The 22,572-nt window shown below is 42.9% G+C and overlaps 1 protein-coding gene across 1 annotated transcript; it reads right to left on the minus strand.

The window, feature by feature from the left end:
• Nucleotides 1–1,806: 1,806 nt before the first annotated feature.
• vps25 (vacuolar protein sorting 25 homolog) lies at nucleotides 1,807–20,696 on the minus strand. The gene is made up of 6 exons (XM_078224008.1): nucleotides 20,559–20,696; nucleotides 11,296–11,441; nucleotides 10,601–10,654; nucleotides 8,321–8,409; nucleotides 6,069–6,144; nucleotides 1,807–4,086 (listed from the first exon to the last, which is right to left on the minus strand). The coding sequence occupies exons 1-6, from the start codon at nucleotides 20,603–20,605 to the stop codon at nucleotides 3,974–3,976; spliced, it is 525 nt and encodes a 174-aa protein (XP_078080134.1). The 5' UTR covers nucleotides 20,606–20,696; the 3' UTR covers nucleotides 1,807–3,973.
• Between the last annotated feature and the right edge of the window lie 1,876 nt (nucleotides 20,697–22,572).

Consider the following 22,572-nt stretch of genomic DNA (forward strand, 5'->3'; position numbering starts at 1 on the left):
AGTGTGGGTCGAGGTTTCATTGATTGATTTCGATCACCTATTGGCCTGAGTGCTTTACTGCAGCTGTTGTGAAGTTAAGCATCCAGTCTCCAGCAGAGATAAAGTTCTAAACATGGGTGACATTTCAAACAAGTGTTTTGCCCTTCATCTCATTAATTTGAGGCTATCAGTCCATGTTGCAAACAGCTGTTCAAATTTTTAATAGACTGAACTTGAGTGTTGCATGACTGTTGATTTTGATACAATGGGTGCTGATCTGTTCTACCTTCATGACTGCATACCTCTGGCTTTATTCCTTCAAACCTTTCGTTTGTGCAAAGCCCCTTGTTGTGGCACTGGGATTTGGAAGGCATGAACGCGTGTTTGAAAACTATTGGCTAATTAATACATTACTGTGTTTTATCATAGAATCCCTACAGAAGGAGGCCATTCGGCCCATCGAGTCTGCACCAACCACAATCCCACCCAGTCCCTATTCCCATAACCTCACATACTTACCCTGCTAATCCCCTGACACTAGGGTCAATTTGTCATGGCCAATCAACCTAACCCGCACATCTTTGGACTGTGGGAGGGAACCGGAGCATCCAGAGGAAAGCCACGCAGACACGGGGAAAATGTGCAAACTCTAAACAGACAGTGACCCGAGAACGTAATTGAACCCGGGTCACTGGTGCTGTGAGGCAGCAGGATTTTGGAAATAATACTGTTGTACAGAGGGGAGCACACCAACGATGCACACACACTGGTTTAAAAAGTCCTCACTAATGGTTGATTCTTGTTGTAGTTGAAATTTTGTGGTCATCAAAATAAAGAATGCCAGGCCTTCAGAGTGGAACATTTTTCCAATTTGGTCACCCAACATCTGCATTGAGGTGTGAGGAAACCAGATAGAGAATAAAACCCCCTTTTCCCTGTACTAATAATAAGTAAGGTTACATCTGGTGCTCACAGCAATATCGTTGGAACATGGGTGAAGATTTGTTCATTCAGTATTTCTAGTTATTAAAATCATTCACGTGCTTTCGAATTTTGATTTTTTATTTTCAGAAGCAAATTTATGAAAGGAGGGTTTGCAGTTTTATAGCACCCCTCATGGCCACATGTGTGACCCAAAAGACTTTACTGTCACTGAAGTGCAAAGTTCAAAGATGTGTGGGTTAGGTCGATTGGCCATCTTAAATTGCCCCTTTGTGTCATAGGGACTAGCTGGGGTAAATGTGTGGGGTTATGGGGATAGGACCTGTGTGGGATTGTGGTCAGTGCAGACTCGATGGGCCAAATGGCCTCCTTCTGCACTGTAGGATTCTATGATTCAGCGGTTAGCACTGCTGTCTCACAGTTCAATTCCTGGCTTGAGTCACTGTCTGTGTGGAATCTACACATTCTCCCCGTGTCTGCATGGGTTTCCTCCGGGTGCTCCGGTTTCCTCCCACAGTCTGAAAGACGTGCTAGTTAGGTGCATTGGCCATGCTAAATTCTCCGTCAGGGTAGCTGAACAGGCGCCAGAATGTGGCGACTAGAGGATTTTCACAGTAACTTCATTGCAGTGTTAATGCAAGCATATTTGTGACACAAATAAATAAAACTGAAACGGTTAATTTGTAAATATTTCACTGTGGGGACCAGTGGGCAAATTTTATTTGAATTCAGCATTTTGCTTTTATCATTTTTCAGATATGACCCAGGTAGGCAACTAAATGATTGCTGCTCAATCCCTGCTGTTAATGACAATCAAATTCTTGTCTACGCCAATCTCAATACAAGAATTTGGAACTAAAAAAAATACAATATGCACTTTGAGAGGACTTTTAAATTTATTTTTTTATTATCTCAGTACTGACTTTAACAAGAAGCAAAGTTTGAAGTATCGATGTTCATAAAGATACTGCAGGAACTGTACAGCACAAATCAGCTACCATCTTGTGCAACTGATACCAAAGGTAACTGCAGAATTCAAACTGATTTCTTACAGAAACGACTTAAAAAATCTTGTTTGACCAATGGCGTTTCACCAATCTGCGTCTGTATTTGAACTGCCATCAAAGCATGTCAACAAAAAAAAGGGAACACAAGTGACTGCATGGACCAATTTGCACAGATTTCAATTTAGAACCAATACATCCAGATTAGAGTGGCTCCCTCACTTTAAACTTGTTACCATATGTGTAAAGCTAGCCCTTTGAAAAAAGAAAATAAAGACATGGGGCAGAATTTTCTGGCTGTTCACGCTGGCAGGATTTTCTGGCCCCATTGCAGTGATTGGAGATTTGGCTGAGCACCAAATTCTCCGTCTTCGTTCGCAGCTGGAGCAGGGTGTGAATGGCCGGTAAGATTGCGCCCATGTAATAATACCGCGTCTTTCATGACCTCAGGACGTCCCAATGCGTCTGACGGCCAATGAAGTACTTTTGAAGTGTCGTCACTGCAGTAATATAGGAAACACGGGAGCCAATTGCGCACAGCAAGCTCCCACAAACAGCAATGAGATAAGCTACCCAGATGATTACTTTTACGATTTTATAGGTTGAGGCATAAATATTGGTCAGGACACCGGAGAGAACTCAGCTGCTCTTTTTGGAATAGTGCTGTGGGATCTGCTACATCCACCAGAGATAGCAGACTGGGTCTCGGTTTAACATTGCATCCGAAAGATGGCACCTCCACCAGCGTAGCTTTCCCTCAGCACTGCACTGAGGTATGACATTGTGAGTTCAAGTGTCTGGAGAGGACAGGAATTCGCAGCATAAAATACTACTGCTGTAATCCTGTCACTGCAGCAAATAACTGAGTTATTTACAAAGTTCCTATCTAACATTAATATTTTCATGTCTCAATTGACAAAAAATAACAGCCAAATCAAAATCTCAGTACTGCAAACGGGGTTGATTTTTTTGTGGAGGAGAGATGCAACGGAGGTTAAATCATTAGACACCAACAGAAAGAAATATTGGAAAGTCAAAAAGAGTTCCAAGGTCGATAGTTATATATAATTCTGTTTTGGTGCCTTATGTATTCCACCAACTGTGGAAAATTCTAGTTCTAACTTGAGTAGGGACTGAATCTATTTCTTTCATCCCAGTTATTTTCCTAGGCTGTGACCTCTCAAGCACAGTCAAATCTGCAATATACGGCCATTATGAATGCTTTGCACTTTCATGAGGTTGGTGTTCCATTGCCAGCAATGTTGCATTTTGCATTCATTATTTTTACCTTTTTATTGGCTAGTTACAATGGTCGTGCACCAAAGAAGCCCTGCAACTTCTCAAAGCAATGCAAGCACTCACAAATCTCAGTGTGGGAAAAGGATTCCCTGCTATCTGATGCCTTTATAAGACACCTGTAGAAAATAAACACGCTGCTTAAATAGAAAAGATACCCAGATTTTAAAATACTCATCGTGAATTAGAAGTGGACAAACTGATCTCTGTCCCTGAGCAAGATCAGGCAGACAGGCTTTATGAAGTTACACAGAGGGTTGTAGGGCTCCATTTGCAAATCATTTTATATCGTTTAACTTTAGTTGTGACCTGGCATAATTGCAACTGGGGAAAAATATTACTGTGGGTTTGCAACATCTTGAAAACCTTCACGTGATCTTTTTAAATCTGAACCTGTACCGGGTCGCCGATGTGTAAATATTCAGCTTTTCACCGTTTTTCTCAGTTGGCGCACACAGGGATCAGTACATTGCAATCAGCAATGCTGCATTTTCCACCCAATACATGGAAGCATAATTGTTTTAAGATTAGATGAAGAATAAAGAGGAGATTGCAATTGCAAGCAGCCAGACTGTGCATAACCATCAAGTCAATGTCATAACAACCGTGTTGTCCTGTGTCTGCAGGGCTGTAATCCAATACGCCCTTCCATGGGGAGGGGGCTAGTCTTCATTGCCACCAACTGTAAAGTTTTCATTCTGTACACAATCTGTGTAAGTCTCCAGCAGTTGCTCAGACCAGCAAGGATGCCATCAGAAGAACTTGACCCCTTTGCTGTCACTAATGGTGATGATCTCTGCCTTTCGCTCCGATTGTAAAAACTGTAGTGCCCGTAGCAGAAGCCACTCCTCCAAACCATGGAACTCTAGCAAGGACAGAACATAGGGCATGTGATGAAAGCATGACTATTTTCATTCTCGTTGACAACATAATTCTCCGGAAATTTACCAGGCGAGTTGAATACAAGTCAGTCGGCTCCTTATAATGATGGAAGTTGCTTGAAAGGCAAGGCAAGGCAAGACCATCAGCATTTGGGGAAAAAAAGGCACACTTCTCACTCCTCATCTGATCTTTCATCAGTATGGCGCTTTTGACAAAAGATCAAGCATAAAAATGTTACTGATCTTTTCTCATTTACTTACATTTTTTGATGTCAGGTTGCAGCATTAGATTCTTTGCATGCCAGTGAGATCCAGCTAACTCTCAAAACCGATGGACTTTTTTTTTTACACTTGAAAAAGATATTCCTTGTTTTGTTTTGCAATATGATATTCTTCAAACATAAATAAGAGATTCTGCAGAACAGGATGCTGAGGATGGCCCATCCGTATGGGCGGCTGATGTGTTGCCATCATAGAGCCAGTGTAAACAGAGAAAGGTTGTTTCCACTGCTTGATGAAACAGCAACACGAGAGCACAGACCTGATTATCATTAGAAAGGAGGAGGGAGAAATTTGAAAATTCTTTTTCATTGAGAGGATTATTAGAATATGCAATGCTTTACCACACTGATGAACAGGCTACAGCATCATTTATAAAGTGGACTGGATGAGTGTGGGAAAGAGACAGAAACAGAAAATACTGGAAATTCTCAACAGGTCTGACAGCATCTGTGGGGAGAAAATAGAGCCAACGTTTCGAGGGCGGCACAGTGGTTAGCACTGCTGCCTCACAGCACCAGGGACCCGGGTTCGATTCCCAGCTTGGGTCACTGTCTGTGTGGAGTTTACACGTTCACCCCGTTACTGCTCCCACAGTCCAAAGATGTGCGGGTTAGGTGGATTGGCTATGCTAAGTTGCCCCTTAGTGTCAGGGGGACTAGCTAGGGTAAATGTATGGGGTTATGGGAATAGGGCTTGGGTGGGATAGTGGTCAGTGCAGACTCAATGGGCTAAATGGCCTCTTCCTGCACTGTAGGATTCTATAAGTCTAGATGACCCTTCGCCAGCTCTGACCGAAGGGTCATCTAGACTCAAAACATTGGCTCTATTCTCTCTCCACAGATGCTGTCAGATCTGTTGAGATCTTCTAGCATTTCCTATTTTTGTTTCAGATTCCAGCATCTGCAGGACTTTGCTTTTATCTGAGTGTGGGAAGTGAACGGATGTAAAAGAACAGAGAAATGAGAAAGCAGACAATTTCAGGAAGACTCCATAGATGTAATAGGACAAAGATGTGCGGGTTAGGTTGATTGGCCAGGCTAAAATTGCCCCTTAGTGTCCTGGGATGCGTAGATTAGAGGGATTAGCGGGTAAAATATGTAGGGATATGGGGGTAGGGCCTGGGTGGGATTGTGGTCGGTGCAGACTCGATGGGCCGAATGGCCTCTTTCTGTACTGTAGGGTTTCTATGATTTCTATGAGGCCAAATAGTCTCCTCCTTTGTTTGGTTCTAAATTACGTAATAAATTGACGAACAACACCCAATTTACTTTTTATGTTATTTTATGAGTAAAATGTTTTTATGAGTTAAATGTTTTAGGACATGCATTTGTAACCAAATGCTGTATTCAGTGAGCTCCTGACTTTGGTCTATTGTTTCTGAATTGTCTGAAGAGTACATTGGGAAGGGCTACTTTTGTAAAGTTAGGTGGTTACAAGTTTGTTTTCATCAGATGTAGGCAGACCAGTTTGTCAACTGTACAAAGAACCTCCTTAGTTATCAATGGAATGTTCACTGAAAAGTGATGGCAGCTGAAGTGTGAAAGAACATTTGGTTGAATTCCACATGCTCGTTGTCAAGATATACAGACAGAGAGAAAAACGAGAACAAACAATTAGAGGGTAGACAACTTGCCAATTGCTACCAATGCTCAACTAATGACAGGAGATTATCAATGCTCCTTACCTTCACCCTCAGTGTCATCTCCATTGGAGAGTTCATAAAATGTAAAAACAGAGTTCATCATGGCATTCTTTGAAACCTGAAAAACATATTAATAGCAGACACTGATTCACAGGTTAAATACCTTTAAAGAGAATGAATGGCTCTTAGCACAGGACTTTTAGGCTAGCCATAACCAAGGTTAATTAACCCAATCTTTAAGGTAATTAACTCACACCACTTTGTTGGGATTGGTATTAATTTGCATAGTCATTAAGTCACTCCTTAAAAATCAATTTTTGTACATGTACCATTTTGATGGTTACACTATTGATCAAAGACTACTTTTGCTTTGGACAAAACACCTGTAACATTTCTGTTGTATATCACTGATGCTTAGCTGCTTCACGTGGCACAATTCTGGTGGATGTTAAACACCCCAATTCTTAAAACATAATGGAATCTTCCGGTGAGTTAGCCGACATTGCTCCTTCAAGCTATACATACTTACTGGCTGTTTATCTCAAATACTGGGATTCTGCTTTGCACCACTTGCATTGATGGGTGTGACTCCAACAAACACCCAGGAAGCTTATTGACGCGATTGAGGAGAAAACAACATGCTTGACCATTCACCAATCTAAACATTCACTTCCTCAATCACTGACGCACAGTTGCAGTAGTGTGTACCATACACTCACCATGATTCCTGTGATAACATCTTCCAATCCTGCAATCTCTACACCTAGGACATGGGCAGCCAACACATGGGAAAGCCAAGTTCCCCTCCAAGTCACACACACCATTCGGACTCGGAATGATAGCTCCATTTCTTCTTTAACATTGGGCCCAAATCCTAACAGCGCTGTAGGAGGATCTACACCAGATACACTGCAGCAACACAAGGCGGCTGCTCACTGCAACATTCACAAGGGCAATTAGGGAGGTACAACAAATACTGGCCTTGACATGTCCCATAAAGGAATAAAAAAATGCAACATTTGCCAAAAACAATGACTACATGTCAAAGGAATTAATTGTACGTGGAGTGATATAGACCTTTGAGTCATAATAAAGTGCTACATATATGCATGTCTTGTTTTTACTGAATTACGTCTAGATTAGATTTTGTTTAGTAATTTCCACCTTTGGACTAGTGCTCCCTGCAATTCCGTTAACTGGATTAAAATATTAGGTAAATATTGAAATTCAATAGTTTTCAACAAGGATAAAATAACTTTGGAAGAGAATTTATTTTCTTGAGGCAATACAATCCTAAAGTAGTTTTACAACAACAAAATTTGCTGTAGTTTTCTGACTTTAGGATGGGTTTGGAGAATCATTTTCTATTTTTGCTCATCGAACTGGGGTGACTAGTATTCTGTAAATGGAAGGATTTTCTGCTTTTTGCACCATCATTTTTTGATAGGTCACCAGCAAGAACGCAGAGGTCAGACAACAGAACACGAGTAGAATCAATCTCACCGTACTCTGCCCTAATTGAACCAGCAAGGTATTCCCATTTCAAGCTAAGTTTGGAAGCAAAAGAGATACAAAAAGGATAGGAATATAAAGCATGTAAATTGGTAAGCAACTTTGTACATGTTAAAAATTAAGCAGTTTGTATATATTTCAAAAGACTTGGCAGTGATTGGCATGTGGTTTTTAATCTTTGGGAAGAACCACTGTGGAAATGTGATGTAAAGCTCTGCTAATTGTTGGAAGTGAAAACCAAAGTGAAATTAGTTTGAATAATCGCTCATGTCCGGTGAATGCAGGCCTATGACAAACCTGATCACGCTGACCTGGACAAGTTGGCATTAGATGGTGATTCTCACTGAAAAAAGCTTCAAGGGTGGGTGTGAAATGGAAATACTATGTTGATGCAGTTGAGGCTGAAAACCATTAAATATCATAATGCCACGTTCTGATACATGGCTGCTCATGCAGCCTTTTTTAAAGGAAAGCTCTACATATCATCAGTTACTCTACATAACTGACAAAACAAATGCAGAATAAAGGAAGATTTGTAGTGAATTAAGTTAAAACCGTATTTAAAAGTTTATTTATTAGTGTCCAAAGTAGGCTTACATTAACAGTGCAATGAAGTTACTGTAAAAATCCCCTAGTCGCCACAGTCCTGCATCTGTTTGGATACACTGAGGGAGAATTTAGCATGGCCAATGCACCTAACCAGCACGTAAGGGTCTTTGTTGTACTGTGTGTAACATGATGCAAGAAATATGAAGAAAACATATAGCAAGGCAAGTTCTTACCCACTGATACACAAGTTTCCCCCACTCTTCTGGTCTCCTCCACATTATAAGACAACGAGTTTTATTTTTATCAATCCACTCTAAGTTTCCTAAGAGCAAAACAAATTACAGATTACATTCCCATTAAATCACATTCTTGGAACTACATATCTCTTGATACTAACTTCAATTCATAGTGAAATTAGAAGCGTAGTACAGGAAGTGCTCTTGTCCCTTATCCAAGTAATCATTTACCATACTGTTTATGCATGCAGTGTCAGGCTATTTGATCATACACAGCACCACAATCAAAGCACTTGATTTCCACATCAGGAACCCAATCTTTGGTTGAGCCTAACGTCAGTACTAGGGAAGTTGCGAGTGTCAATTATCAAGGATTTCATAGCACAACATTTGGAAAGCAGTGGTATAAGCAGGCAAAGTCAACAGGGATTTACAAAAAGGGAAATCATGCTTGACAAATCTATTGGAATTTTTCGAGGCTGTAACTAGTATTTGACCGAGAAGAACCAGTGGATGTGGTTTATTTAGACTTTCAGAAAGCTTTCGACAAGGTCTCACATAAGAGGCTACAATGTAAAGTTAAAGCACATGGGATTCAGGTAATGTCTTGAGATGGATAGAAAGCTGGTTAACAGATAGGAAGCAAAGAGTTGGCATAAATAGGTTTTTGTCTGATTGGCAGCCAGTGACTTCGGCAGGGATCTGTGCTAGGACCTCAACTGTTCACATTATATATTACTGATATGGATGAGTGAACTGAACGTATTATCTCCAAATTTGCACCTGATACAAAGTTGGGTGGGAGGGTGAGCTGTGAGGAAGATGCAGAGATGATTCAGCATGATTTGGACAGGCTGAGTAAGCGGGTCTCTGCATGGAAGATGCAGTACAATGTGAATAAATAAATGTGAGGTTATCCACTTCAGTAGCAAAAATAGGAAGGCAGATGATCTAAATTGAGAGAGGTGGATATTTAGCGAGACCTTGGTGTCTTTGTGCTGTCACTGAAAGCAGGTGCGTGGGTACGGCAGGCAGCAAAGAAGGCAAATGGTATGTTAGCCTTCACAGCGAGTGGAGCAATAGAGATGTTTTACTGCAATTGTAACGGGCATTGTGAGGCCACAGCTGGAGTCTTGTGTGCAGTTTTGGTGTCCTTATCTGAGAAAGGATGTTCCTGCTATGGAGAGAGGGCAGGGAACGTTTACCAGGCTGATTCCTGGGGTAGCAGGACTGTCATATGAGGAGAGACTAAGTTGGTTAGGATTATGTTCACTGGAGTTTAGAAGCGCGAGAGGGGATCTCATAGGAATTTGTAAAATTCTAACAGGATTAGACAGGTTGATTCAGAAAGAATGTTGCTGATGGTGGGGGAGTCCAGAACTAGGGGTTGTAGTTTGAAAATAAGGAGCAAACCTTTTAGGAATGAGGTGAGGAGAATTTCTTCACCCAGAGAGTGGTGAATCTGTGGAATTCACTACCACAGGAAGTAGTTGAGGCCAAAACATTGTGTGATTTCAAGACGGAATTAGCTATGGCCCTTGGAGATAAAGGGATCAAAGAATGTGGGAGGGGAAGACAGAATCAGTGTATTGAATTTGATGATCAGTCATGATCATAATGAATGGTGCAGCAGTCTCGAAGGGCCGAATGGTCTATTCCTGCTTCTATTTTCTATCCATGTTTCTATGAATGATCTTTTGCTTCCTGCCCCAGTGAGATCAATTGTACTGCCCACGTCGACAAATCCTTTTTAACACGCTGCCTTTTCTGAAATCAGTGAACTCAACATAAGCTTTGGAGAATCTTAGTCTGCACGACCAAGTACCACTTTATGTGGTGTGTGTATTCACTGAGCCAGCGGGGATCCCAGTGGCCAGCTTACATAATAACAAGTATTCATATGGATGACGCTATACAAAATGGGAGTGAGCAATTGTTATTTATAGCTCTGTTAATATTAAAAAGGGAACATCGATGTCAGTGCATCAGCAAGTGCAATCTGTGACAATTATATTGTTAAGCTAATTGCCTTATTAAAGACAGGTAATAGTTATTGGTTCAACCTTCAAAAGAGTACAAACGGACACAACTGGAACAGTTGCGATGGAGTTTATATCACTGCTGAGTTGGATGTAGAATAAACTTGCTCAAGGTAGAAGACAAGCTGCTGTATTACTCTTCCATTACATACTAATAGTTAATATTAATAATTTAGTTTGAACTTTGAAGAAATTTTATAATGTTTAAAAACTCTATGTTTTTACTCTATGCACAAACCTTTTTTCCGGAGTTCTTCTAATACAACTTGGATAGCTTCAATGGGAAACTTGCCTTCATAGCAAAGTTAAGGGGAATAGCTTGCTTTTTTGACAATGTTCTAGACAGCACTGACCCTCCCATCTTTTGGCAGCAAACTGTTTTCTACCACCAAGTGATTTCATTTCGCAACATACAATAAGAAGACAATACTTTTTACGACACCGCATTTAATCTGTTCTGTTGAAGAGGCGGTGTTACTGTTTTGGAACATTAAACTCCTGCTTCAGCAGCTCTGTTCGCCAGGTTAAACCTGCACAACACAGATATGACATATGTGACAGGACAAAGTGCTGTGTTTTGTCTAATCATAGTAGATATTATCAATAATGAGATAATGCTGTAGCATCCCTGATGATATCAACTGTCCCATCTTTAGTTCCGCTCACAACTCAGGACACCATTCGTCAGAGGGAATGCTCAAGCCTTGAAGGGAGTGCAAAGAAAGGCCATTATGTTGATAAATGACTCTCGAGTACCTGTGTACAAGAAGGGTATAAAGGAACGTTTATATTGGAAAACAATTTGGAATGGACAAATAGGTCGAAGGTTTCAAGGATTCAAGCTTGGATGAGTAAATGTGAAATAACAAAAACAAAAGAAATTTAATTAGTTTAACATTCCTCTATCTCCCAGGCTGACACGGTAAAGGATACGCTGGATCTTCTTATTGTGGAAGAGTGGGCTTTCTTGGGCTTCCAGTACATCGATAGTGTAAAGCTTGTGATAACGCAGGTAGGAGAGCACCAGTGAGCACCATGCTGCCAGCTGCTTATGCTGGGTGTTGGCATTCGGCTGCAGTCTAGAGATGGGTAAAAGAAAGAACCACAGGAATAATAAAAACGTTTTCTCGTGCCCATATAATTCACGACAATCAACACATCCCAAAAGTAAGGAAGTACTTTGGGACATTTCAGGATGAAGCACTTGTTGTAAATTGCAAACATTCCTTTATTTCAGTGGATCAGTAATAAAAATGTGATGTTGAAATATGTGCGCAGGATTCTCCATATCTGTCACTTTTAACACTGGTTTGTAGACTCAAGAGGTGTAAAGCGACACATTATTAATTTATCAATGCACTATTGCAAAACCAGCAGATGGAGAGCTTATGAGATTAACTTCGATTACACTCTCAAACCGGGAACTCATCAGGGTTTTGTAAATTGTATCCTCTGATCACTCAACAGTTGTGTCACCAAAGCAACTTAAAAGTTTCTAAAGTATCTGGTCAATTTTGAAAGGTAACCACGCACACCGCAACAGGTCCACAGCAGAAGCCATTTCCCTGGCCCTGGCCCTGCACTCAACTCTGGAACACCAAGATAACAAGGACACCGATGTCAGACCCCTATTTATTGACTACAGCTCAGCCTTCAACACTATTATTCCCACGAAACTCATCTCCAAACTCCGAGGCCTAGGCCTTGGCACCTCCCTCTGCAACTGGATCCTGAACTCCTTAACTCACAGACCACAATCAGTAAGGATAGGCAACAACACCTCCTCCACGATCATCCTCAACACCCCGTGCCCCACAAGGCTGTGTTCTCAGCCCCCTACTATACTCCTTATACACCTATGACTGTGAGGCCAAATTCCCCTCCAATTCGATTATCAAGTTTGCTGACGACACCACCATAGTGGGTCGGATCTCAAACAATGATGAGACAGAGTACAAGAATGAGATAGAAATCTGGTGAACTGGTGCGGCAACAATAATCTCTCCCTCAAAGTCAACAAAATGAAGGAGATCGTCATTGACTTCAGGAAGCGTAAAGGAGAACATGCCCCTGTCTACATCAATGGGGACGAAGTAGAAAGGGTCGAGAGCTTCAAGTTTTTGGGTGAAGAGATCACCAACAACCTGTCCTGGTCCCCCCCATGCCGACCCCATAGTTAAGAAAGCCCACCAACGCCTCTACTTTCTCAGAAGACTAAGGAAATTTGGCATGTCAGCTATGACTCTCACCAACTTTTACAGAGGCACCATAGAAAGCATTCTTTCTGGTTGTATCACAGCTTGGTATGGCTCCTGCTCTGCCCAAGACCGCAAGGAACTACAAAAGGCTGTGACTGTAGCCCAATCCATCACGTAAACCAACCTCCCATCCACTGACTCTGTCTACACTTCCCGCTGCCTCGGCAAAGCAGCCAACATAATTAAGGACCCCACGCACCCCAGACATTCTCTCTTCCACCTTCTTCCTTCAGGAAAAAGATACAAAAGTCTGAGGTCACGTACCAACCGACTCAAGAACAGCTTCTTCCCTGCTGCTGTCAGACTTTTGAATGGACCTACCTTGCATTAAGTTGATTTTTCTCTACACCCTAGCTATGACTGTATGTTAATACATGTGACAATAATAAATCAAATCAAATGTGTGCGGTTAGTGCATCAGTATGAAAGGTTAATATGCAAGTGCATCAGTTGTCGCAAAACCACCCCCCCCCCGCTCAACCCCACATCCCGTCCTGCAGCTGTGATATGATGTGTTCGTTGTTCTCCAGTCATTTCACACACATAGAATCATAGAAACCTACAGTGCAGAAGGAGACCAGTCAGCCCATCGAGTCTGCACTGACCACAATCCCACTCAGGCCCTATCCCCATAACCCCAGGCATTTACCCTAGCTAGTCCCTGTGGCACTAAGGGGCAATTTAGCATGGCCAACCTACCTAACCCACACATCTTTGGAGTGTGGGAGGAAACCGGAGCACCCGGAGGAAACCCACACAGACACGGGAAGAATGTGCAAACTCCACACAGACAGTGACCCAAGCCAGGAATTGAACCCGGGTCCCTGGTGCTGTGAGGCAGCAGTGCTAACCACTGTGCCACCGTGCCGCCTGCAACATGAGGTGGAGATGTCGGCGTTGGACTGGGGTGGGCACAGTAAGAGGTTTCACAACACCATGTTAAAGTCAAACAGGTTTATTGATCTTTTTCTAGAACATTAACATTAATAGTATTTGGGCAGATTGGATAGATGTGTAATGGTAACACTATGGGAGAATTAATGCTGTTTTTCTTAAAAGTTGCTGCATCCAACTAGTTGCTGAACTCAACTAAAGTCTGGATGTTTGGTTCTGGAGAGAAGTGGGGCAGAAGGCAGAACTTCTGTAATTGCCGTACTGCTGGCATGGATCATGGATCAAGATTTACGTTAATTTTAACACCTCTCCCTGTCCTGACAAGTCTTGTACAAGCATGTTCACACAAGGAAAGATCAAACTGGAGATAGAACAACAAAAGAATTGGCAGTGGATGGCTTGTCAGTTGCAAATCCATTCTTGCCCTAATGCCTGAACTCAGCCAGGGCTTTTGTTTACAAAGAACTTGCTTTAATAAATTTGCATCCATTGAGGAGCGCCTACTATCTTTGCCAACACTGGGGGAAAAACGTTGAATTCCAACATTTTTTTTCTTTTTTTGCACTGAGCTATATTTAGTATCCATGTCACTATTGGTGACTTAATGATGGGTAAAATGAACATCCATTGACGTATATGGTTAACTTTTGGACTTTTGTTTCTTTTAGTATTCTTTTTGCTTAAACTTTAAGATGACATTTCTCAATAAAGCGAGACAAACAGCAGAGAAATTTAATTATTTACGCTCCCACCCTAACATAAACGCTTTGACATGAGACTGACTGCGGGACTATGCCACCCCCAGAATGTGTCCTTCCTGAGGTCAAAAGGCAGATAGCCCAATTTCTAGCTCTGAATTGCAAAGTGTCATTGCGTGTGTGTGTGTGTGCGTGTATGCATATGGGGTTCTTGCCTATCAATGTGGGTCATTGAGAAGACCGAGGAAAATAAATAGCACAGACCAGTCAAGTTTCTGCTTTTTAAACAATGCTTATAAATTTTTCTCCTGTTCCTCCGAAAGATATATCTACAGGACGGTACGCTTTGCTGGAGTTCAGTCCCGAAGACATACAAACATATGAATTAGGAGCAAGAGTAGGCCATTTGGCCCATCTAGCCGGCTCTGCCATTCAATGAGATCATGGTTGCTCTGTGGGACTCAAATGTTTACCACCTTAATTAAGCGAGCACTTGGAAAAGCGAGCCTTTGGCAAGGAGAAAAGCTCAATGCCCCATCCAGTTTACTGGAAATTTCATTGGCCGAGATAGTACAATGCACTACACTAATGGGAGAATAGTGTACTATAACTTGGTATAGTATACCAAGAACTATACATGGATGTACTTTAACACATGAATGTGTTCAAATTCCTCCATGACTTTGCTCTTTCTTTTAACTGTTTTCTTTAACAGACTTACTACCACCCACAAACTCTGTTGTCCCAACTCTCGATTCTTGTGTATCCTGTATACCATTGGCTCAACAATTGGCAGCTGTGCCTATAGCAGGTTAGGCCCTAAGCTCCAAGATCCCTTTGCTAAATCATTGTTGGGTTGCACAGTGGTTAGCACCACTGCCTTCACAGCACCAGGGACTCAGATTCAATTCCGGCCTTGGGTGACTGTCTGTGTGGAGTTTGCACCCCTGCCCCCACCGTGTCTGTGTAGGTTTCCTCCGAGTGCTCCAGTTTCCTCCTGCATTCCAAAGATGTGCGAGTTAGGATGATTGGCCATGCTAAATTGCCCCTTAGTCAGGGGGATCTGTGAGGTTACGAGGATAGGGCCTGGATGGGATAGTTGCTGGTGCAGGCTCGATGGGGCTGAATGGCCTCCTCCTGAACTGTAGGGATTCTATGATGAAACCTCTGTCTCTCTTTCTCCTCAAAACTTGCCTCTTTGACCAAGTTTCTTTGGCTTGGTGTCAATTTCAGTCTGATCATGTTTTTGTAAGTGTTTTGGGACGTTTTTCTATGTTGAAGGTACGAGATAAATGCAACTTCTTCCTGTTTATTGTTTCTTGACACAATTTGAAAAGCGGACCGCAGAGTCAGTCAGTACCTGCAGTACAACCACAGTCAGAAATAACATTGACAGACAACTGTAATCACACCCACCAGTTTCAGTACAGTTACAGCCACAGAGGCAATGCAAAGAACAATGATACTGAATCCCAGTTTTAGTGGGAAGTGTAATGATGAACAATGTGCTAAATGAGGCCTCATGAAGAAACACTCAGAGGGCCTCTCGCTGAGTATGTAATAGATAGTGGGCAGACTAGTAAACTCAAAGCTATTCAGGTATGCTGGGGAGAATAACAAGTCAGGATTGTGAAGGACAAGTTTAGGACACAAGTGCTGCGTTACACGATCGTTACATGATCTTATTGAATGGCGGGGCAGGCTCGAGGGGCTAGATGGCCTACTCCTGCTCCTATTTCTTATGTTCTTATGTACACAGAGGGTGATCAAAAGCTGTATTTCTAGGAAGAGTGTTAACAAGAACAGCGTTAATTATTTTTATTACCAACATGACTTTCAGAAAGTGTTTGACAAAGTCTCGCAAAAGAGATTATCGTGCAAGATTAAAGTGCATGGGATTGGGGGAAGTGTACTGAAATGGATAGAAAACTGGTTGGCAGAGAGGAAACAAAAAGTAGGAATTAATGGGTGCTTTTCAAATTGGCAGGCAGTAACTACTGGGGTGCCACAGGGATCAGTGCTGGGACCCCAGCTATTCACAATGTGTATTAATGATTTGGATGAGGGAACAAAATGTAACATCTCAAAGTTTGCAGATGATACCAGGTTGGGTGGGAGGGTGACGAAGATGCAGAGATCCTTCAGCATGATCTGGACAGGTTGGGTGAGTGGGCTAATCAATGGCAGATGCAGTAAATTTGGATAAATGTGAGGTTATTCACTTTGGAAGCAAAAACAAGGCGGCAGATTACTACCTGAATGGCTGTAAATTGGGAGAGGGGAGTGTGCAGCAGGACCTGGGTGTCCTTGTGCACCAGTCATTGAAGGTAAGCATGCAGGTGCAGCAGGCGGTAAAGAAGGCAAATGGTATATTAGCCTGCATTGTGAGAGGTTTCGAATACAGGAGCAGGGATGTGTTGTTGCATTTATACAGAGCCTTGGTGAGGTCACAACTAGAATAGTGTGTGCAGTTTTGGTGTTCTTTTCTGAGGAAGGATGTTCTTGCTCTCGAGGGAGTGCAGCGAAGGTTTATCAGGTGATTCTGGGGATGGAAGGACTGATGTAGGAGGAAAGATTGACTAGGTTAGGATTGTTTTCGCTGGAGTTCAGATGAATGAGGGTGATCTCTTAGAGATATATAAAACTCTAACAGAACTAGACAGGGTAGATGTAGGAAGGATATTCCCGATGGTGGGGGAGTCCAGAACCAGGAATTCTGGACTCCCCCACCTCTGAGGATTCAGAGTAGACCATTTAGAACGCAGGTGAGGAGACATTTCTTCACCCAAAGAGTGGTGAGCCTGTGGAATTCATTACCACAGAGAGCAGCTGATGCCAAAACATTGAATGTAATCAAGGGGCGGCTAGATATAGCACTTGGGGCAAACTAAGGTTAACTAAGGGATCTAAAGTTATGGGGAGAAAGCAAAATTAGGCTATTGAGTTGGACGATCAGCCATGATCGTAATGAATGGTGGGGCAGACTCGAAGGGCCAAATGGCCTCCTCCTATCTTCTATGTTTCTATGATTAGACCGTTAAAGAGTTTTAAAACAAAGGTATGACATACTTTCACGCTTGTGAAACTTCAACTTATGAGTTGATTAATCAGCTTCCCAATTTCTGGTTAATTTAATTCTGCGTTTCCAAACTGGGGTCTGTAAGAGTCATCGAGAGGCTCCGCAGAAGGGCTGGCTGTTTTAAATTTGACCAAAGCTGTCCTTCCAGCTTGTCCAACTGAAGGTGGTTTTCTTACTGAATTAGGTGTGCGCACTAGTCAGCCTATCAGCAGCCAATGCACTGAGGAGCCAAGTTCTTATTAGATGAGCTGGAAATAGCAGCAGTCAGTATTGAAATTGCCGGTGAAGGCGAGTGGGCGGCACAGTGGGGTAAGCAGCGGCTCAGTGGCTGGGAAGGGTAGCAGCCTCAGAGGATGGGCGGTAGGGAAATGATCTTAGGGAGCGGGCAGGAAGGGAAATGGCCATGGAGCAGCACAGAGGTGTGAGTGTGTACATATCTGTGTGAGAGAAAGAGAGGTGGGAGTGTGAGTGTGTAAGAGAGCGAGGGAGAGATGGGAGTGAGGGTGTGTAAGAAAACGAGGGAGGTGAGAGTATGAGTGTGACTGTGTGTGTGTGTGAGAGGGGGGGAATCTGTGTTTATTTGCGTGCACGAGAGGGGCAGGAGTGTGTGTGTGTGAGAGATGAGAGAGAGGTGGGGTTATTAGTGTGTATGTTTGTGTGAAAGAGAGGTGGGTGTATGAGAGAGAGGGTGAGGTAAGTATGTTTGATAGAGAGAGGTGAGTGTTTATGTATGAGTGCGTGTGTAAGAGAGCAGGGAGAGGTGTGAGAGAGATGAGTGTGCTTTTGTATGCGTGCATGAGAGAAGTGGGAGTGTTGTGTGTGAGAGAGAGAGAGAGAGGTGAGAGTGTGAGAGAGAGAGGTGGGGTTTTGAGCGTGTATATTTGTGTGAGACAGAGGTGGAAGAGTGTGAGTGAGAGAGGGTGAGGTGAGCATCTTTGATAGAGAGAGGTGAGAGTGTGTGTGAGAGAGAGGAAAGTGACAAGAGAGATGAAAGAAAGTGGGCCCGAGGTGGGAGTGTGTGTGTGTTTGTGAGAAAGAGTGAGTGTGCGTGCTTCTTTTGGGTGTGAATCTGATATGAGAATCCAGCTCTCCAGCAATACTCCTAATATTAAAATAATGTCTACAAAAGAAGCAGCATCACTCCTCCATTAAAAATAACAAGATCAGACTTAAATATTTGTTGAATAAGAGAACTTTTTAATTTATAATAAATTTATATATAATAGAAAATGATTTGATAAATTTGTTTTTGTATGTTTGCATCTATTGTGCAATCACTTTTTTTCCAGTTTAGCTCTTCAACGTAATAAGAATGATTCTCAGGGGCTCTGTCAGTACTCTCGGGAGGTCAAAAGGTTTCCGTGGCTGGAAAAGTTTGGGAAACACTGATTTAGCTGGAATGATCAATGCAATAGTGAGTGAGCGACTGAGACTGGTAACCTACAACACCCTGCATCCTACAACAGGATGTGTTTTAAAACCTACAGTGTGGATCACATTGTGGATGGTGTAATAATACAAGTTGTTCATTTATACCACTTATTTAAATATCTTTAGCTGCTGTTACATGATGGGTGCCCTTAACACGAAGCCTACTCAGCGCATTATGCTAGTGATTCTTCCAACACTATTAATTAAAGTTACACCGCTAGAAAAATTGGAAGAAAAGGGAATTCAAAACATAACTTCTGTAGTTTATACATGGTTTCATTAAGCCTCAGAGGCCAGGAGTAAGGAACATCACAGAAGCAGGCCCAAGGATTTAAACTGAAGCAGACTGGGCAGCAGCAAAGAGAGGTGAGCAGTGCGGGAGGAAAAAAAATAATCAGAAAGTCACAGCAGGGTTGGCGGGGGTAAGTTTACAGATAGATCGGCTAAATTGCATGCCTATCAATTAAATCGGATCAAGTGATTGCTTTAGAAAGAAAAAAGCCAGCCTGATTAAATACATCAACTGAGAAGTTGGAGAACTATGGGATATTTTAATCACACTGTTTCAGTGATAATGCAAGATGTTAACTTACACAACAGGCTTAAAGCTCTGCTGTGCATCCTTGCTCACTGTAACACAATGTTCATGTAGCAGGAGCGAAAAATTCAGAAAACGTTGGGGGTGGGCGTGTTCAGGGGAGCTATGGTTTTGGGGAGTTATTATGGGAGGTTCCAGAGGTTATTTGGGGAAGAGTTGTTTTGGAGAGTTATTTGAGATGTTTTGAGGGTATTTAGGGAGAGGAGGGGATTATTTGGGAAGAGGTGGTGTATTGGGAGGTTTTTTGGGTGTCTTATTTTGGGCTGGAGGTGTTTTGGGAGGGGTTATTGGGGGCGTCTATTTTGGGGAGGGGTTGTTTTGAGAGGTTCTGTGGGGGCTATGGAGTCTATTTTGGGGAGTTATGGGAAGTTCCGGGGGTTGTGGGGAGGAACTGTTTTGGGAGGTTCTTTGGGGAATTATTGGGAGGGGGTTATTTGGGGGAGGGCAGATGGGAGAGGGGGTATGGGGAGAAGTTGTTTTGGGGGGTATTTAGGAAGAGGAGGGTGTTATTTGGGGAGAGGGGTATAGTGGGAGATTCTTTGGGGAGTTATTGTGAGCTGGTTATTTGGGGGATGGGAGAGGGGGGATGGGGAGTTGTTTTGTGGGTATTTAGGAGGAGGGGGTGTATTGAGAGGTTATGTGGGAAGTTATGTGGGGGGTTATTTGGGAAGGGGGTCTATATTGGGCTGGAGTTGTTTTAGGAGGGGGTTATTGTGGGTGTCTATTTTGGGGAGGAGGTTGTTTTGGGAGATTCTTTGGGGGGTTAGTTTTTCTGGGGGGCTATGGAGTCTATTTTGGGGAGTTATGGGAGGTTGTGGGGAGGAACTGTATTGGGAGGTTCTTTGGGGAGTTATTGGGAGGGGAGTTATTTGGGGGAGGGCAGATACAGGGGGTATGGGGAGGAGTTGTTTTGGGGGTATTGAGGAGGTGGTGAGAGGGGGTGTATTGGGAGATTCTTTTGGAAGGGGGTCTATATTGGGCTGGAGTTGTTTTGGGAGGGGGATATTGGGGGTGTCTATTTTGGGTAGAAGTTGTTTTTTTGGGGGTGGGTTCTGAATCCAGTCTCCTTTCCCCTTCCGCCTATTTCCTGGTTTCAGATTCTCGGGCCCGCGGGGGGGGGGGGTTTATTTCCTCACTCTCTCGGTCTGAAACCCCGGGAACAGCCTCAGCGACTGCAACAGCTTTCATTCTTCAAATCCACGTCTGCCGCCAAGATAAAAGATTTAATCGCGACTTACGTGTAGAAAGGAGGGAAGTTATACTGCCAGGGCCACTCGAAGCTCATGTCGAAGGCCGGGACAGGAAGGTCCTGCTTCCTTCCAGCTTCCCTCCTACATCAGTGCACCAACTCAAAGTGTCCCACTTCAAACAGTCCCACCCACTCCCCCTGCAGCCCTTCCAACACACTCCAGCCTCATCTGCTTTCTGCAGGCAGTAAACAACAGCCAATGCTGGGAGTGAGATTTGTAACTTAAAAGTTTCAAACACCTTTTCTTTAGATGTGCTGACCTGCTGTGCATTTGCAGCAACATTATTTTTGTTCAAAATTTCCTTCATTCTCACATTTTAAATTTATTTATTAGTGTCACAAGTAGGCTTACCTTAACACTGCAATGAAGTTACTGTGAAAATCCCCCAGTCACCACACTCCGGCACCTGTTAGGGTACACTGAGGAGAATTTAGCATAGCCAATGCACCTACCCCGCACGTCTTTCAGACTGTGGGAGGAAACCCACGCAGACTCAGGGAGAACGTTTAAAGTTTGAGTTTATTTCTTATTAGTCACAGGTAAGGCTTACATTAACACTGCAACAAAGTTACTGTGAAATTCCCCTAGTCACCACAGTCTGGTACCTGTTCGGATACACTGAGGGAGAATTTAGCACCTAATCAGCACGTCTTTTGGACTGTGGGAGGAAACACATGCAGATACGGACAGAACATGCAGACTCTGCACAGATAGTGACCCAAGCTGGGAATCGAATCCGGGTGCCTGGTGCTGTGAGGCAGCAGTGCTTCTGTGCCATCATGCCGCCTGTAATTTATTATTTAAGGAAAAGGAAATGGTATTATCTTTCGCAGTTAATGACATGGCAACATAGGGATAAATTGTCTCGGAGCAGGATGTCCAACGAGAAGCGTGCATGCCCAGGTCTAGGAGGCAAAAATACAAGATTGTCACTAACCAGTAAAAATAAATTTAAGTTGGAGAGTGGTTAAAATGTGGAACCTGGTGCCACAAGATGTAGTTGTGGTGAATAGTATATGTGCATTTAAGGGGAAGTTAGACAAGTACATGAGAGAGAAAGGAATAGAAGGCCATGTTGATGGGGATTAGTGTCGCACATAAATAAAGCATGAACTTGTTGTGTCGAATGGCCCATTTCTGTGCTGAAGATACTTTGTAATTTAAATAGGGAACGAAAGGTTGAAGACTTCAGTTTTTGAGATGTTTGAAGATAGGAATTGCCATGGGATGAAGCAGAATTCCGAACTACTGAATGTGAGTGGGCAACAAGGTGACAAATTACAGAATCGCAGAATTGTGAGGGAGCAGAAGGAGGCCATTCTGCCCATTGTGTCAGCACCTGTTCTCCAGATGAGGTTTATGACTTAGTGCTGTTGCACGTTGTTTCTAATCAAATAATCATCTAATGCCCCCTTGAATGCCTTGATCGAACCTACCTCCACCACACTTCCAGGCAGGGCATTCCAGACCCAAACCACTCATTGTGTGAAAAAGTTTTTCTCACATTACATTTGCTTCTTTTGATAATCATGTGCCCTGTGCCCTTTGATCCTTTTACAAGTGGAAACAGATTCTCTAGTCTGTCCAGCTCCCTCATGATTTTGAACATCTCTATCAAATCTGCTCTTAGTCTTCTTATCTCACAGGGAGAATAGTCCCAATCTCTCCAATCTAACCTCATAACTGAAGTTTCTCATCCCTCTTGTAAACCTCTTCTGCACTGTCTCCAATGCATTCACATCCTCCCTACAGCATGCTGTCCAGAACTGTACACAATACTTCATCTGTGGTCTAAATAGTGTCTTGTCTAAGTTCAGCATAACCTCCTTGCTCTTGTATTCGGTGCCTTTATTAATAAAGCCCAGGATACTGTATGCTTTATTAGCTGCTCTCTCCACCTGCTCTGCTACCTTCAATGATCTGTGCACATATACACACAGGTCCCTCTGCTCCCGCATACCTTAGGGATTGTACCCCTTATTTCACATTGTTCTTCCTACCA

This window comes from Mustelus asterias, chromosome 11, assembly GCF_964213995.1.
Source record: "Mustelus asterias chromosome 11, sMusAst1.hap1.1, whole genome shotgun sequence".
Classification (NCBI taxonomy): domain Eukaryota; kingdom Metazoa; phylum Chordata; class Chondrichthyes; order Carcharhiniformes; family Triakidae; genus Mustelus; species Mustelus asterias.